The sequence below is a fragment of the Ceratotherium simum genome, chromosome 14, assembly GCF_057802395.1.
Source record: "Ceratotherium simum simum isolate JZ-2026a chromosome 14, ASM5780239v1, whole genome shotgun sequence".
Classification (NCBI taxonomy): domain Eukaryota; kingdom Metazoa; phylum Chordata; class Mammalia; order Perissodactyla; family Rhinocerotidae; genus Ceratotherium; species Ceratotherium simum.
Window position 1 is genome coordinate 13,280,552 of NC_141913.1, and position 16,826 is coordinate 13,297,377.

Sequence of the window (16,826 nt, forward strand, 5' to 3'; positions counted from 1 at the left end):
GATACATTTGCATATTGTAATATGATTGCCAATGGAGCAATACTTACATTACATAATTATAGTACAATATCATTGCCTATATTCATTATACTGCGCATTAGATCTCCATGGCTTACTTACTATTCGTTACAAGTTTGTATCCTTAATTATTTATTTATTTATTTATTTTTTCCCCCAAAGCCCCAGTAGATAGTTGTATGTCATAGCTGCACATCCTTCTAGTTGCTGTATGTGGGACTCGGCCTCAGCATGGCCGGAGAAGCGGTGCATTGGTGCACTCCCAAGATCCGAACCCGGGCCGCCAGCAGCGGAGTGCGCGCACTTAACCGCTAAGCCATGGGGCCGGCCCTAAGTTTGTATCCTTAAACACTATTACTCTTATCGCCCCACCCCCAATCTTCTGGTAACCACCATTTTACTCTCTGTTTTTTACAGGTTCGAATTTTTAGATTCCACATATAAGTGATACCATACATTACTTGTCTTTCTCTGTCTGACTTATCTCACTTAGCATAATGTCTAATGTCCATCCACGTTGTTGCAAGTAGGAGAATATCCTCCTTTCTCGTGGCTGAATAATATTCCATTGCATATATGTACCACACCTTTTTTATCTGTTCATCTGTTGGTGGGCATTTGGGTTGTTTCCATATCTTGGCTATTATGAATAACGTGATAAACATGGGAGTGCATATATCTTGTGGAAAATTGTTTTTTCATCTCCCTCCTCCTCCCACCCCCAGGCCATGTATTTTTTGAGGATGTTGAGTTTCCTCCAGTACTACTTGTGAAGTCAGTGTCCTTATCTCTGGACTTTCCCTTTTAACATAGCCAATATCTGACATCTTTCCCTGGGGGCTTCCTTTAAATCCTGTTTTCATTTCCTTTGGATAAATACTCAGAAGTGGAATTGCTGGATCACATGGTAGATCTATTTTTCATTTTTTGTGGAAACTCCATATTGTTTTCCGTAGTGGTTGGACCAATTTACTTTCCCACCAACAACGTATAAGAGTTGAACCACATGTTAGGCAAATTCTCTTTAAATGTCCTTTACCACTAGCAATTATCCTGTTAGCCAAGGACTTCTTCCACCCCTTAAGCCCCATGCCTTGCCTGGTGGGTTCCCCTATGTGTCTGCACTTGCAGCTGAGGCAGTTCCCCCAAATAATGTCCTGTCCAGGTCTTGGCTCTTCTCCATTTTCTGGGCATAAATACTTATTAGAACTCTCCTCAAATGTGGGTATATGATAGATTCCACATAATTGTCATCATTCCATGCATTTGAGGCCTTCATTGTATGCTGCCCTCTCTAACATAATATAATTACCATATAATTGTAAGATAATTCAGGGAAAGAACCAGCCAATATCTTATGTTGTTTTGTCATCCCTGGCCCCACCCCACCACCTGCACTTAGAGTAGTGCTCGCCAAGCGTGAGGCAGCATGTGAGGACTTTCCCTCTTCAATTTTCTCAGGCATTAGAAAGTATTGTAACTTCTATTCCTTTCACCCATCTACCCTCATTGATGTTCATTCCCTACTGCAGAAAGACACATGAAAGACGGATGAAAAGCCATTACTACAGCAAGGGAGACAGAGAAAATCTCTAGAAAACATTGTCATATAGGCAATCTACAATTTCAGGAACATGTCTCTTCCTACAGGGCTTATGATTTGGGGTCTGTGGATCTCTTAGGAGTCTATGGCTGAGCCTCAAGGATCCACAAATCCCCTGAACTTTCAGGCAAAGTTCTGTGTAATATACATTTTTTCTGTGGTGAATGTTCACAGTTTATAGGGTTTAAAGACTTCAGGACACAATGGAAATTTAATATCTTCTTTAAATAAATCTTTAGCAAGTGGCATCGGGTAATAATGTTGATCCCAGAGTCTTACCTTTTCCACAAAGTACAGAATGCCCTCATGGCCACGCTGGCGAGGGGGTTTCCAGCTTAGCACCACATAGCTTCGGGTGGCCTCAGTGACAGAGAGGTCTGTGGGGGGCCCAGGAATAACACCCTCTGAAAAACAACAAGGAAAAGTGAGGAGCACACACTCTGGGAAATCTAGGATACTCAGAGGTCACAAATGCTTCTTTCCTACTGGAGGAAGAGTTAATTACTGCTCCACAATATAAAGCAGTACCTTGTCTCTAAAACATTCATTCATTCATTCAAAACCATAATTTTACTTTCTTTACTTGACAATTTTAATTTCCTTATTAGTCCTGAGAAAAAGTAGCAATAACACAAGTTATCTTTTCTATCTTTACAAAGAGGAGTGGAATCATAGTTTTCAAATGCAGTGTAAAATATTATTCTCTCCTTCTGCTTCTGGCCAAGATGGAGTAATAGGACTGGTGTTGGGAGGCAACTCTCAATGGTTTTTCTGCACATCTTATATCAGCTTTTTTATAGAATATCTTTTCAAGGACGTTTGCATAGCAAACAACCTTGGACTATAGAGAAAGTATACCCTCTAGGGCAGAGAGTTGACTTGTTTTCTGACCAGGATAATAAAGATAATGTCTTTCTCCAGAGAAAGTTTGGATAGGTTTGCTAGTGGGCCCCTTATAAGACGGGGGTTTCCTAAGCACAAGTTTTCTCAGCTGTGATACAAATCTACTGTGTGTGCAGCATCCATCTGTGCTGCTCCACATCACTCTGTGGGACTTGGTGGGGAGCAGCAGTGGCAAGGGAAATCAATGACAACATGAAGCTCATGCTGTCTGCTGTGCTGTGAGTAATAGAGTCCTCTGTCTCTGACCCAGGAGTCTCATGTCTTTTACCAGCATCTATGAAACTGTGGTATGAAACTTATTAGCTTATAAGTAGGGTAAAATTTTAGACCCTTCTCAGTTCTTGACATCAGACTGACCCTTCCACATAAAACAACTAAAATACTGAGCAAAATGCATGAAATGACTGTTTATAGACATTAGACATTAGTTGGCATAGGATAATGAGTCCCGATAGATGGGAAACAAATTAGGTGAGCCCTACCATTGTCCTAGTTTACTGTCTAGAGAGAGTTTCAAGGCAGCAGCTCAGGAAGATGAACCCAGGTAGAGTCTGGCAGTCTCCTTCAGTGGAGGAGAAGAAGCTGGAATTCTGAAGACAGCAAAGTATCCACAGAGAGAGTCACAGAGATGAATACTAGAGGAAAGGGCTGCACAGAGAGAGGCTTCAGAGATCTGCAGAGGGTCTCTCTGGAGTGCTCACCTGAATACTGATCAGTGCATGCATATGAGGAAACCACCTGAGACCAGGGAAAACCCACACACAAAAGAATTGGAAGGAACAATCCTCAGGCTCTCAAAGGGCCTGGCAGAGCGCATGTGCCCACCAGCCAGAGTGGAAATCTCCTAATTCATGGGGCATCTGGTAGAGTACTCAGAAGGGTATTGCCTCTGTAGTGAGGCCAAATTACCCCTAGACTAAAGGCTGCTCTGATTTCGCTTAACAAAAGCAAGCCTTGAAAGGATTAAATTGTTTCCCCAGAATAAAGCTCAAGAGTATTTATAACAATAGAAAAATATCCAGCACCAAACAATGTAAATTCAAAATGTCTGGCATCTCATAAAAAATTACTAAGTACGCAAAGAATCAAGAAAACACAGCCCATAATGAGGAAAAAAAATCAATCATAAAAAAAACCCAGAAATGTCACAGATGATAGAATTAGTAGACAAGGATATACAGTTATTATAAATATATTCCATATATTCAAGAGGGTAAAGATTGAACATGTTAATTGAAGAAATGGAAAATATAAAAATGATACAAATTAACTTCTAGAGACAAAAATTACGAAATCTAAGATGAACAAAACCCACTGACTGGAATTCATAGTATGTTAGACACTGATGAAGAGAAGGATAGTAAAATTAACGACATAGCAGTAGAAAGTATCCAAAATGAAACACAGAAAGAAAAAAGACTGAAAGGAAAAATGAACACAGCACCAGTGAGCTATTATTTCAAGGGGCGTGCAGTTGGAGTTGCTGAAGTAGAGAAGAGAGAAGAGCACACAGAAAAAAATACGTAAAGAAATAATGGTGATAAATTTTCCAAATCTGATGAAAACTATAAACTCACAGATCTAAGGAACTTGCAAACCCCAAGCACAAGATATATGAAGGAAACGACACAAATGAACATCATAATCAAATTTCTAAAATCCAGTGATAAAGGGAATATCTTAAAAGCATACAGAGAAAAAAATATACACTACATACAGAGGAACAGAGATAAGAATGACAGTGGTCATTCTTATAGCACAGATCTGCACTACAATGGTAGTTGTATTGTATTGACAGGAAAATTGTCAAGCTAGAATTCTATACCCAGTGAATATATATTTCAAAAATGAGGATGAAATGGAGACTCCTTCAGACATAAAAAATAAAAAATTCAAGGCTGGCCAGGTGGCACAAGCAGTTAAGTGTGCATGCTCCACTGTGGCGGCCTAGGGTTTGCAGGTTTGGATCCCAGGTGCACACAGACGCACCACTTGTAGGGCCATGCTATGGCAGCATCCCATATAAAGTAGAGGAAGATGGGCACGGATGTTAGCTCAGGGCCAATCTTCCTCAGCAAAAAAAAAAAAAAGAGAGAGAGAGGAGGATTGGCATCGGGTGCTAGCTCAGGGCTGATCTTCCTCACACACACACACAAAATAGTAATTCATAACCAGCAGGCCTTCCTGCACTACAAGAAATATTAAAGGAAATGCCTCAGGTGGCATATCAGATGGAAATCCAGATCTACACCCAGAAATGGTAAAAATGTGAGTGAATATTAAAAACTTTTTTCTTACTTTTTAAATCTCTCTGAAAGATAAGTGACTATTTGAACCATAACAATAACACTATATTAGGCAGTTTATAATATATATACAAATAAAATGTATGAAACAATACCACCATGGCTTAGAAGAGGTATTGGAATAAAACTGCTGTAAGTTCTCACACTACATGTGAAGTAGTATGATGTTACTTGAAGGTGGGTTGTGATAAATTGTATATTATAAATTCCAAACTACTATAAGGGAAAACAAAGAATTATAGCTAATAAGATAACAGAGATAAAACGGAATCATTAAAAAAATACTCAATTCAAAAGACAATAGAAAAAGAGGAAAAAGGAAACAGATGGAATAGATAGAAAACAAATAGCAAGATGGTAGATTTAAATCCAACCATATCAATAATCGCACAAAATGTGAATGGTTCAAACACCCCAATTATAAACGGCAAAGATTACCAGATTGCATAAAAATGCAAGACCCAACTATATGCTGCCTACAAGAAACATAATGTAAATATAAAGATACACATAGGTTAAAAGTAAAAGGATGGAAATCATATGCCATGCTAACACTAATCAAAAGAAAGCTGGAATAACCGGTTATATTAATATCAGACAAAGTAGATTCCAAGCAAAAAACATTACCATGGACAAAAGGAGTGACTTTATAATAATAAAGTGGTCAATTCATAAGAGGCTATAACAATAAAAATGTTTATGTATCTAACAATAGAGCCTCCAAATACATGAAGCAAAACCTGGTAGAACTACAAGAAGAAATAGAAAAATCCACCATTTAGTCAGAGATTTCATCACTACTTTATCAATAATTGACAGAACCAGTAGGTAGAAAATCATTAAGGATATAAAAGACTCAACTGAAATCCTGGCGATTTTTCGTAGAAATTGACAAGCTGATTTATACTACCTGATTTCAAAACTGTGAAGCTTTTAAAAAAATCAAAAAACATGAAGCTTATATAAAAGCTACAGTAATCAAGACAGCGTGGTATTGGAATAGAGAAAATAAAATTGACCCATAGAGATTCCAGAAATAGATCCACAGGTATGCAGTCAATTGATCTTGACAATGGTGCCAAGGCAATTCAATGAGAAAAGGATAATCTTTTCAACAGATATTGCTGAAATAATTGGATAGCCATATGCAAAATAATAATAATTAGACCCTTACTTCAGACAATATAGAAAAAATTAATTTGAAATGGATCATAGATTGAAATGTAAAAGTGAATGCTATAATATTTCTAGAAAAAAAACCAGGAAAAATATCTGAGTGAACTTGGATTTGCCAAAGATGTCAAATATGATGCAAAAATGGCAAAAAGCCACATGAAAAGATGCTTAACATTATTAGGGAAATGTAAATTAAGACCACTATGCACCTACGATGAAATACCTCTGTGGTATAAAACACCACTATGCACCCACTAGAATGGCCAAAATTGAAAAGACTGACCTTACCAAGTACTGGCGACAGTGTGGAGCAACTAGAACTCTCATATACTGAGGATAGAATGTAAAATGGTACAAGCATTTTGGAAAATAGTTGGCAGTTTCTTCAAAAATTAAACATACACCTACCATATGACCTGTCCATTCAACGTGTAGGTATTTATCCAAGAGAGATGAAAGCATATGTCCACACAAACACTGAATAAGGACGTTCATGGAAGCTTTCAACGGTGATGGATAAATAAATTGGATTGAACTGATACATGCATCAACATGGATAAATCTCAAAATAATTATGCTGAGTCAAGGAAATCAGACAAAAATGAATATTATTCCATATATCTAAAATTGTGGACAACACAAACTCTAGTGACAGAAAGCAGATTAGTGATGGCCTGGAGATGGGGAAGGGGTGGGAGGGAGGTATTACAAAGTGGCATGAGGAAATTTTAGGGGTGATGGATATATCCATTTTTTTGATCATGGTGATGGTTTCACAGGTGTATCTACATATAAAATTTATCAAATTGTACATTTTACAGACATGCAGTTTACCGTATCTCAATTATACCATAATAAAGTTTTTTTAAAAAAGTGATCCTCTGACAATATGAGTTACCTCATGATCTCCAAACACTTCAGAATATTCTTTCCAAAACCCCTTAAATAATACACGCTGTACCCTCCACAACCAGAGTTAAACCACATAGCAAAACATTGGCAGTAGTCTCTGGGGAAAATGTAGCTTTTACCTGTAGGTTCCTCTTCAGTGACGATGATCTGTCCAGTCCATGGTGCTGAAGGGCGGCCTGAACAGAGATAAATACAAAAATCACAAACATTCACAAATGCAGTTTCAATTGCACTGATAAACTGGCCAGATTAGTCACAAATGAGTTTGTTACTAGTTTACTTGTGTATTTTCCTAATGAATCTTACTGAGCATGCATATGGTATTGTGTCCTCAAGGGACTCACAATCGGCTAGAGCCTAGGACCCGCCTGGACTGAGTCGACGTTTCCAGAATTGTACTTCACAAGTGAGATAGATAACCTGTGTTCATTTACTGTTCAATATAGATCTCCTGAAACATGTAGGCTTTCTCATACCTTCTTAAGAGATAGCATGTATTCAGGAGAAACTTTTCTGGAACAATTATAAGCCCTGTAGTTATTTATCTGTTATAATGAAGATGAAAGAGAAGAGGGGCACTGATCCTGCAGTTAAGCTCAACAAAAGCAACTTCTTTCCAGTATATTTTGAAAAGTGTTATCTACAAAGAAAAGCAGTTTAGATCCTGAGTAAGGAAAATAGATGAGACAGGCAGTATAAAGTTGAAGAAGAAATTCATTTCTGTGTTCCCACAGATATCAGAGAGAATAGTTCAACTCCTGTTTTAATCAAGGGACTTTTCACCAAAGATTTTGTGCAAAAACAGAAAGGTGATAAACAAGATAACTTATTTTCAATTCAAACAAATCTTATTTTCATTGGAATTTATAAAAGAGAAGTAAATGAAAATATGAGATGGAATTAGGAAAGAGGGAGGAAAGTCAGATGGTAGGTGAAAAGTGATTGGAGAGCAATCAAGGAGCCTGATTAGAAAGTCTCCAGGTGGCTGGCCCAGTGGCATAGCCAAGTTCACGCACTCCACTTCGGTGGCCTGAGGTTTGCGGGCGCCGACCTACGCACTGCTCATCAAGCCATGCTGTGGCAGTGTCCCACGTAAAAAATAGAGGAAGACTGGCACAGATAGTTAGCTCAGGGACCATCTTCCTCAAGCAAAAAGAGGAAGACTGGCAACAGCTGTTATCTCAGAGCCAATCTTCCTCACCAAAAAAAAAAAAAAGGGAGAAACAAAAAGAAAAAGTCTCCAGAGAAAAGGAGGCATTATTTTACTTAGATCTTTATGATGTCACCAGTTGTACTTAAGGTAGAGAATAACACTGCAAACATGGCATAGACCAGTAGTCCTCAACTAGGGTGATTTTGCCTATAGGACATCTGGTAATGTCAGGAGACAATTTCGATTGTCACAACGGAGGAGGTGGTGTGCTACTGGCGTCCAATGGGTAGAGGCCAAGGATGCTGCTAAACATCCTACAATGCACAGGATAGCCTTCTACAACAAAGAGTTATCTGGCTTAAAATGTCAATAGGGCCAATACCAACAGAAATCTGGTATACACTGAAATGTTAACTTCCAACAATTCTTTAATGTCATTTTATGGTCCCTATTATTGAGGATGCCATATGGGTTCCCATGAAACAAATGCAGAGCATAATTCACGCACCATGGTTTTGACATTGAGACTTGGAGGCTGAATATATGAAAAGATTGTTTTTGACTGTCTAATATGGAAACTCAAGTATACATCAGATACAATGTTGTAAATGTGTTTTTCCTTTGATATAAAGAAACTCACTGTGTTTATATATTAATGCTCTAAGGGACAAATTCAAGGTTAAACAGTTTACCTTACAGTTTTAAGAACTGAACCAGAAAGAAAAATATATTTGGAGTGTGCTAATAAAATGAATAAAGATACTCTCCAGGCTCTTGGTTTTCTTATTTCATTTCAAACACAATGCCTGGAACTAAGTTTAACAAGGCAAAGTTATCTGAATCAAATAAAAATAAAATACAGTAAAGCCCTTAGAGAATAGATGAGTCAACAAATACTTATTGGTTTTTGGTTTTTTTCCTCCTAGGATTTTCTGATCAATAAAGGATTTCTTATTCTCTTCTCCCTCTAGTGGAAGGCGGAGGAACAACCTTGCAATGAGATCTATTGCAGTTATTTTAAAAAGGTTCAGGGAAGATCCTGAAAAATGAAAAAATGCTTACTTTTAAGTCTAGCTTTCTCAGCTGGATCCAGAGCAGCCACAGGCTCAGAAACGCGAGACGGTAGACCTATTCCAGTTTTATTCACAGCTCGAACTCGGAATATGTAGGAGCGACCTTCTATCAATCCAGTGACTGGGAAACGCGCAAACTTCACAGGTGTGTCATTGCACTGAGACCAGCGATCTGTGCCCACCTCACACCTACCGGAAAGAGAGTGGTCAACAAAATATTAAAAGAAGTACAGCTAAATTAATAGCTCCAAAGCTGCAAACCACCCTCTTGCTTCAGATCTCTCTATAAAACATCCAGCTCAAGTGTGGCCTGCTAGTTATTTATCTGCAGACACTCAGTTCCACTCAATTGCAATGTGTCTTCTTTAACAAGAAGAAAGAAGCCTCAGATCCTTCCTGAACATATGTATGTCCTTTGAACTCACTAAAAGCAGACAGCTGAGGGGCCTCGCATGCTAACCAGAAGAGCTTTGGGAAAAAAAGAAGCAGGCAGATATGTACAATCATTACACTGGAGAGACTAAGGAGGAGGATCCCCCAAACACTTCCCTGGCTGATGTCTTCAATTCCATCATTAGTGACTTATTTCTTTGTCTTCTTTAGGCATTTTCTTTTAAAAAAGGAACTATTGTTGAGAAAGTTAACACCTTAAAAGATACCCACTTGTACTGTAGTTTGGAAAAAGAGCTCACTTGATGGTCCCTCCATGCTGTGGGTGGAAAGGTGAGGGGGCTACTGTAATATATTCATTTCTTAGCAGATGAGATTGATGAGATGCAGGGAAATTCCCAGGCCTGGCAGGGGAAGATGCAGAACTTGGAACCTCTGATTTCTGATCGGGTGCTTTTACAGCAGTTATTGCCTGGGGATGGAGCTGTCACATCCCAGGAGACAAAGATGACAGTTCAGATTATGCTATTGGCCAGACCAACAAGGCTTTAGGGGCTCAACCATGTGCCCGAATTATAAAGCATTAGGGTTAAGTAACTCATCATTTTTTATGAGCAGAGCACTGCACTTTTAGTTTATATCACTTCCCCAACACAGCTCTATGTCCAAAATGTATAATTCCCAAATGAATCCATGGAGGAGGAGGTTGCTAATGGCAATGTAAAGGTGGTTGGGGTGAGGGGTTTATCTTCGCTTCCTCATCATCCTCCTTCCGTTCTTTGATATAGACAAGAGACATTTTCCTCAACATTATGTAAAGTGCTATCGAATATGACTTCAATCCCTGCCGCCAATCTACTTTCCCCTAAATCTTTCCTTTGTAGAAACTCTGGAGCTGCTGTGGATGGGATGTGGGAGGGAGCTGAGAGGGCTGAAACAATTCTTCAGACTGCCCCTGTCTCCCTCTCTCTGTGCAGATACTGTAGTGGTGACCAGTGATCCTAAGTGTGCTTCCTAACCCTCACGTGGGCAGAGACAAAGGTGGAGAGCAGCTGCTCTGGAGACTTCTACAGCCTGTTGGAGCAAAAGAACACCAACTTACAGCCAGGCTGATATTTGAATTCTAGTTTTGTGTAACTTTAGGCAACTTAGTGTTTCCTCATTAGCATGTGGCCATGGGCCAGCTACTTGTTTTCTACTTGTAATAATAGTATCTACCTTTCAAAGGCTGCTTATGGGTTAATGGTTAACACATGTAGTTTAGGATAGTGCCATGTACATGGCAAATGCTTTATAGATATTAACCATTACATGGTTGTTTTTATTATGACTAAGGCAACAGGAAAATAGTACTGATTGTCCTTGGTCTTTCACTGATCAAAGTTTGCAAATCCCTTTGAAATTTGCCAAAGACAATAAGGCAGAAATTGTAAGGATGAAAAAGAATCTATCTAAAACTTCACAGTTCATCATTACTAAAGGATGAAATAATGTGGAAGCATTCAGTGTACAATTAAATAGTATATAATTTATTATAAATATTTCTCTGGATGGTATTGAGCCCAATAGGCATGTATTTACTTATCGCTTTAAATAGTAGGTTTCATAATACACCTTGGTACAAACCCACTGTACCATAGTGGCACAGATTATCTGTCCCTAGTGGTTTCTACAATCAGATTTTATTATTCAAAAATGGAAAGAGAATTGGAGCAACTATTTGAATAGAAACTAAGTCAGACAATAATGTATTTAGGTCAATAATCTAGATTTGTTATCTACATTGTCCAAACTCACTGGATAATTAATATGTAAGACCCAATTACTATAAATATCAGTGTGTAAATTTTGGAGAATGTAAACAGCAAGAACTCTAGATAGAACATAATTTAATACTATTGATATTTGTTATTTCTTTGTCTAACTTGAAATCACATCTTTTGATGTAAATAAGATTTTGTTAGTGTTCCTAAAGTATTATTCTTAAAATTACTTAATATTCTAAAATTACTGCCATACTAGGTATATGGACATTAAATATATTGAATATCAGCTATTTTATTTCCAAAGTGGTCTCCATTAGGTCTACAAATTCATAGCATTCTTGCTAAATTAGTGACTTGCATTGTCAGTCAAATTCAAAGATTATCTTTGGAATTTAGGTAAATATATCTATAGAGAGAGAGAGAGGGAGAGAGAGAGAGGGAGAGAGGGAGAGGGAGAGAGGGAGAGAGGGAGAGAGGGGGAGGGATAGACAGAGACAGAGAGACAGAGACAGAGAGACAGAGGAGAGAGACAGAGGAGACCAGAAAAGAAAATAATTCATCTAGAAATGGTGGGAGAAATCAAACATGCAACTCTATGCCAAATCACTCTAACTGAAGTTAGACTAAATACTAACTTATCAATAAAATATCCCAGAATAGGACTCCCTCCATCCACAGCTGGCTGTTTCCAAGAGATGATGATATAATCTTTGTTGGCATCCAAGCACACCACATCCAAGGGAGAGGCTGGAGCCCCTTCAATCTCTGCATCAGCATCTGTGGAGATACAGGAGGATCCCATTAACCCTCTCAGACGTGCTCTGTCAGCCCAGTGGGCCAAGATCTTAGTGCACACATTTCTTACCACACCACCACAGTAGATACATCTTTGGCCCCAGTAAAGCAAGCTTCAATCTTGTAATTTGCTTACTAACATAACAACATGTGCTTTTCACTGTCAGCACAAAGAGCATTATGTCAGAAAGGACTCTGAAAACGACCCATGACCTTTGTCTCATGGCCCTTGCCTGCCCAAAATGTTCTAAAAGAAAATAAATATGGAGATGTTGGGGATTGCTATCAGAAAAGCTTAATGTAAGTTGTGCCAGAAAGTCTGTTCTTAAGATATTTATTGTGTAATGTTACTTGGAAACTGTGAATGGCTCCAAAGGAGAACAAACAGCCCCTTCTGTCACCTTCTGGATGCATCCACAAGAGAATAAGAACCATGAAGCTTTGCCCATCCCTATGCTGGGCCCTACCATTTTGGAAGAGAAAGGACAACATTTCATTTTAATCAGATGTTTGTTCCCAAACTGAAGATACTTGCGAAAGGAATTCTGATGCAATACCTATATCTGAGTTTAGTTTATCTGAATTTAGTGAAAGTCTAGGATCATACAAGAAGCAGAGAACAGTGACTGTTTATGAAATGGGATCCTCTGACAGTGGGTCCCCTCACCAGTGTGTCTTCAGGCAAGTCTAAATTAGTGAGTCAGGATGTTTTTAGGAGGAGAGGCAGGGGAATGAAAATAATCAGTTAGTAGCCTTTTAAATGAGAATGATTAAAAGGCAGAGTCCCTGGGAGAGGGGATTCATAGTTGCCAATTCCTCCTGACAACTGGTCAACCGTGTCATAACAGGAAATTAGCAGGAGAGGAGGTTGAGACATGTAGGAGACACTCACCCAAGGGCAAACACTCTTGTTGACTAAATAAACACTTTCTTTTCCTATAGCTACACTGTGTAACTCTTACAAGTTGCTAAAACATCTGATAACACAGCAGGGATATTTGTATACTTCTGGAGTTAATAGATGCGCATTACCTGTGAAGAGCTCAAGTCACTCTGGTTTTGAACACTCTGTTTCTTGTCCCATGAACCTGCAGGAAAGTGTTTCTAGGTAACTATCTCCTGCATAAGTGCTATAGGAAGACGTAACTAACTGGTGCCTAAAACAATGCAGAATCCCTGCACGCCACACAACAGGAAATGAGCATTTTGGTGGGGAGAGATTTCTTTCCTTCCAGGCTTTGAAAGCACTGGATGGGGGTGCAGGTAGAGCAGAGCTGGAATGCAGGTAGAGATGCTGAGGTTAACAGGCCTCTGGTACTGCTGGAAAGCTGCTCAGCTGTGAGGGGGACAGCTGGCAGCCTCTAGCCATGTCCTTTCACTAGAGGCCAATAAGGTAACAACCAGCAGCTCCCGAGTTGGTAGAGCGGAGTTTAGTTCACTGAACATTCATTGTATATAACAGCTTAGCAGACAGTAGGCATCTAGGGAACCATTTTTCAAGTGTTTTTATAAAATTGCCTGGAATATGCCATTCCTGGGGCGGGCTTGACAATCTTTCAAAAAACAGGTTCTGTATAGCAGCTGCTAGAAGCCAAATCCAAATACTGTGTTATGTTGCTTCACACTTGTGCTCCTGGCTCCAGCAGCTGCTGTAGAGTGCCTGGCCCACGGCAGCCGTTCAGTCAGCATTACTCCTCTTCTCAGCCTCTGCCCCTCCTTCTCCCACCCTCCAAACAGCCAAACTTTCTGTAGGTGTGATGAATTAGGTCAAAGATTAGCCAGCTACTCTTTATATTTTGACCTCTGACACAAGCTATTAACAACTTTTTTCCAAAATGTAAGTGATTCTACTGTTTATCTTTATCAAAAAAGTAGTGCATGCTTGTAAAATATATGAGAATCAAAAAATATACATAAAAATCTCTTCTAATTCCGTAACTCAGAAATTACTACTACTAACATATTGGCCTATATTTTTCTAGATTTTTTTTCCCACATTTATAAACTCAAAAGTGATTGTTTTTGAAATAAAAATGGGATTGGACTATACAGTTTCATGTAAACTGTTTTTTCCTGATATATTTTCACATCAATAAATATAGGTATGCTATATTAGTTTTCATTGCTGTGTGGTATTCCATTGTTTATATGGAGTATTTATTATACTTTATTTTACAACTCTCATTGGTGGATATCTAGATTTCTTCCAGTTTTTCCCAATATAAACATTTTTTTCAATTTTGTCCACTTAAGTTCCTAGAGCTAGAATTGTTGGAAATGTGCGCTGTCCATACATAGTGGCAAAACACCCCGAGAAAAGCTGAACAAATTTACACTCACCAGCAGCGTACAAGAGTGCTGGTGCCTCCATTCCTTTATCCCACTTGATTTTTAAACTCTTTTAAATCTTCAATATGATAGATTAAAACATTTTATTTCAATTTTATTGTTTTGATTACTAGTGAAAACTTTTTCATATATTTATTTGTCATTTGTAATTCTTTTTTCATGACATTTATATCCCATCCTTTATCACTTTATCATCTCTCTCCCTCTCTCTATCTCTTTGGGGAGAATATATAAAAGTCTAGAAGAATACGTAATAAAATGATAATATTGGATATCTCTGGATGGTAGACTTACGGATGGCTTTTGTTTTTCTTTTTTTTTCTTAGTTATATTATCTGTTTTTTCACAAAGAACACATTATCTATGTAATAAAATCCAGGCCAAATGTGTGCAGCTCTGGAATGTGTTTCTGCAGACATATGGTGCTTTATACACTGATCATTCTGGTTCAGAAGCTATTTTCTAACAGCAAAAATACCAGAGCTCTAAAAAATGCATTGAAATGGCCTCATGCAGCTCAATGGATACAAAGTTTTAAAAAAAACACATAAAATGTCATTTAAAACACTTTGGCAGTTTCTTAAAAAGTTAATAAATTTAACATATGACCCAGAAATTCCATTTGTAGGTATCTACCCAAGACTAATGAAAACCTAGGTCCATGAATATGAACATGATTGTTCATAGTAGCACTATTCATAGTAGCCAGAGTGGAAACAATCCAACTGTCCATCAACTGGTGAATGGATAGACAAAATGAGGCATATCCGTGTACTGCAATAGTAGTCAGCAGTAAAAAGGAATGAACTACTAACACAATAAACCTCAAAACATATGCTCAATGAAAGGAGACAGATGTAAAAGATCACTTATTATATCTAGAAATGTCCAGAAAAGACCAATCTACAGAGACAGAAAGTAGAGAGGTGGAGCTAGACTGGGGAATGGGCACAAGAAATCTCTTTGGGGTGATGGAAATGCTCTAAAATTGGATTGTGGATGATGGTTGCACCACTCTATAAATATTCTAAAAAGTATTGTTCACTTAACATGGTTGAATCTTACGGTATGTAAATTAAGACTCAATAAAGATTTTTTTAAAAGAAAGAATCTAAAATGTATCATTTAAAATGAACTTATGATTGCAATCTTTTTCTACAAGTTGTTAAATTCACAATGTGATTGCTGAGATCTGTCTTTCCAATTTTGTCTTTCTTGTTTGTCTTTTCAATTCTCTTACATTAACTTCTGATAAATTTTAGATTCTTTCCATTTCCTTATTTTGTGGATTTGAAAACTGGCTTAAGTATAAATTTCACGTTTCAGTCCCTTTCCCCTGTCTATAATTAGTAATGTGAAGTCTGGTGTAAACCTGCAGAGAGCCACAATTCCGGGTGGGGGCACTGAGAAATGTTGTTGAGAAAAATCCTAGACTATGTCAGAGTTCCCAGAAAAAGTCCATGAAGGAATCCCCAAGGCATACTTAAAGTATTTTTGGAGCCACTAGAGATACTCTCTGGTTCAGGTAAGACAATTGACAGCAGAGGCAAAGACTGCTTATTCAGTCCTCATCTAGCCAGGTTTATCCAGGCAGTTTGGCTAAACAAACTTGCTGATAACTTCCAGTGTGTCCATTTTCACTTCAATTCACCCAGAAGGCTAGCTGCTCTCTTCTCCGGGCAATATCTGACTTTTCCCATAATGGTTCATGTAGGAGAAAGTCTGACATATTTTTCAGTTGGTATAGATATTCATGTATCTTTATCAGTTGCTGGTTTGTGGCATAATTCAATGATCAATTGTTATTATTCAGTACCGGTGTGGTATAGACTGCTAATTGTCCCTAATACCCATTCTTCCTGTTTCCTTTTAGTACTAGAACCCCTGAGCTTTAGCAGGCAACATGTCTGCTCTACTAGAGACTAGACACACTAGTTTTCCTTATTTTGATATATGCCCATGTGTTCACTCTGCAGAAGTGATGTGTGCAACTCTGTATCTCCCCCTCCATTTCCTTTCTCTCCCCTTCCCATAGGCTGGAATGGGAACATGGGATAGCACTGCGGGAGGCTGGGGGGCGAACAACAAGTAGGTGGGACCTGGAACGCTGAATGACTGCATTGAGTAAAACCATCTAGACAACCCACCTACCTCTGGATTGATAGACACAGGAGAGAAATAAACTTTTTGTGTTTTGTTTCCACAGCTTAGCCTATACCCTAATTAAAGTCCTGGGTTAGGCATCAGAAGAACTGTATCCTAATTTCACTTCTGTTTCTAACTTAACTGTGAGGCTTTTGGTAAATCACTTTACATTTCTGAACTTCAGTTTCTCCATCTTAAAATTAAGGGGTTGGACTAGAATGGGAATCCGGCAAACTG

At 38.4% G+C, this 16,826-nt stretch overlaps 1 protein-coding gene across 1 annotated transcript in view; it reads right to left on the reverse strand.

The window, feature by feature from the left end:
* Positions 1 to 16,826, reverse strand: part of MYOM1 (myomesin 1) — a 137,899-nt gene that overhangs the window by 64,457 nt on the left and 56,616 nt on the right. Inside the window, exons 12-15 of the mRNA XM_004421019.3 lie at positions 11,936 to 12,077; positions 9,134 to 9,333; positions 7,038 to 7,094; positions 1,901 to 2,025 (exon numbers count right to left, since the gene is read on the reverse strand). Of these exons, the coding sequence (XP_004421076.2) occupies positions 1,901 to 2,025; positions 7,038 to 7,094; positions 9,134 to 9,333; positions 11,936 to 12,077 (524 nt within the window). The remainder of the gene's footprint in view (positions 1 to 1,900; positions 2,026 to 7,037; positions 7,095 to 9,133; positions 9,334 to 11,935; positions 12,078 to 16,826) is intronic.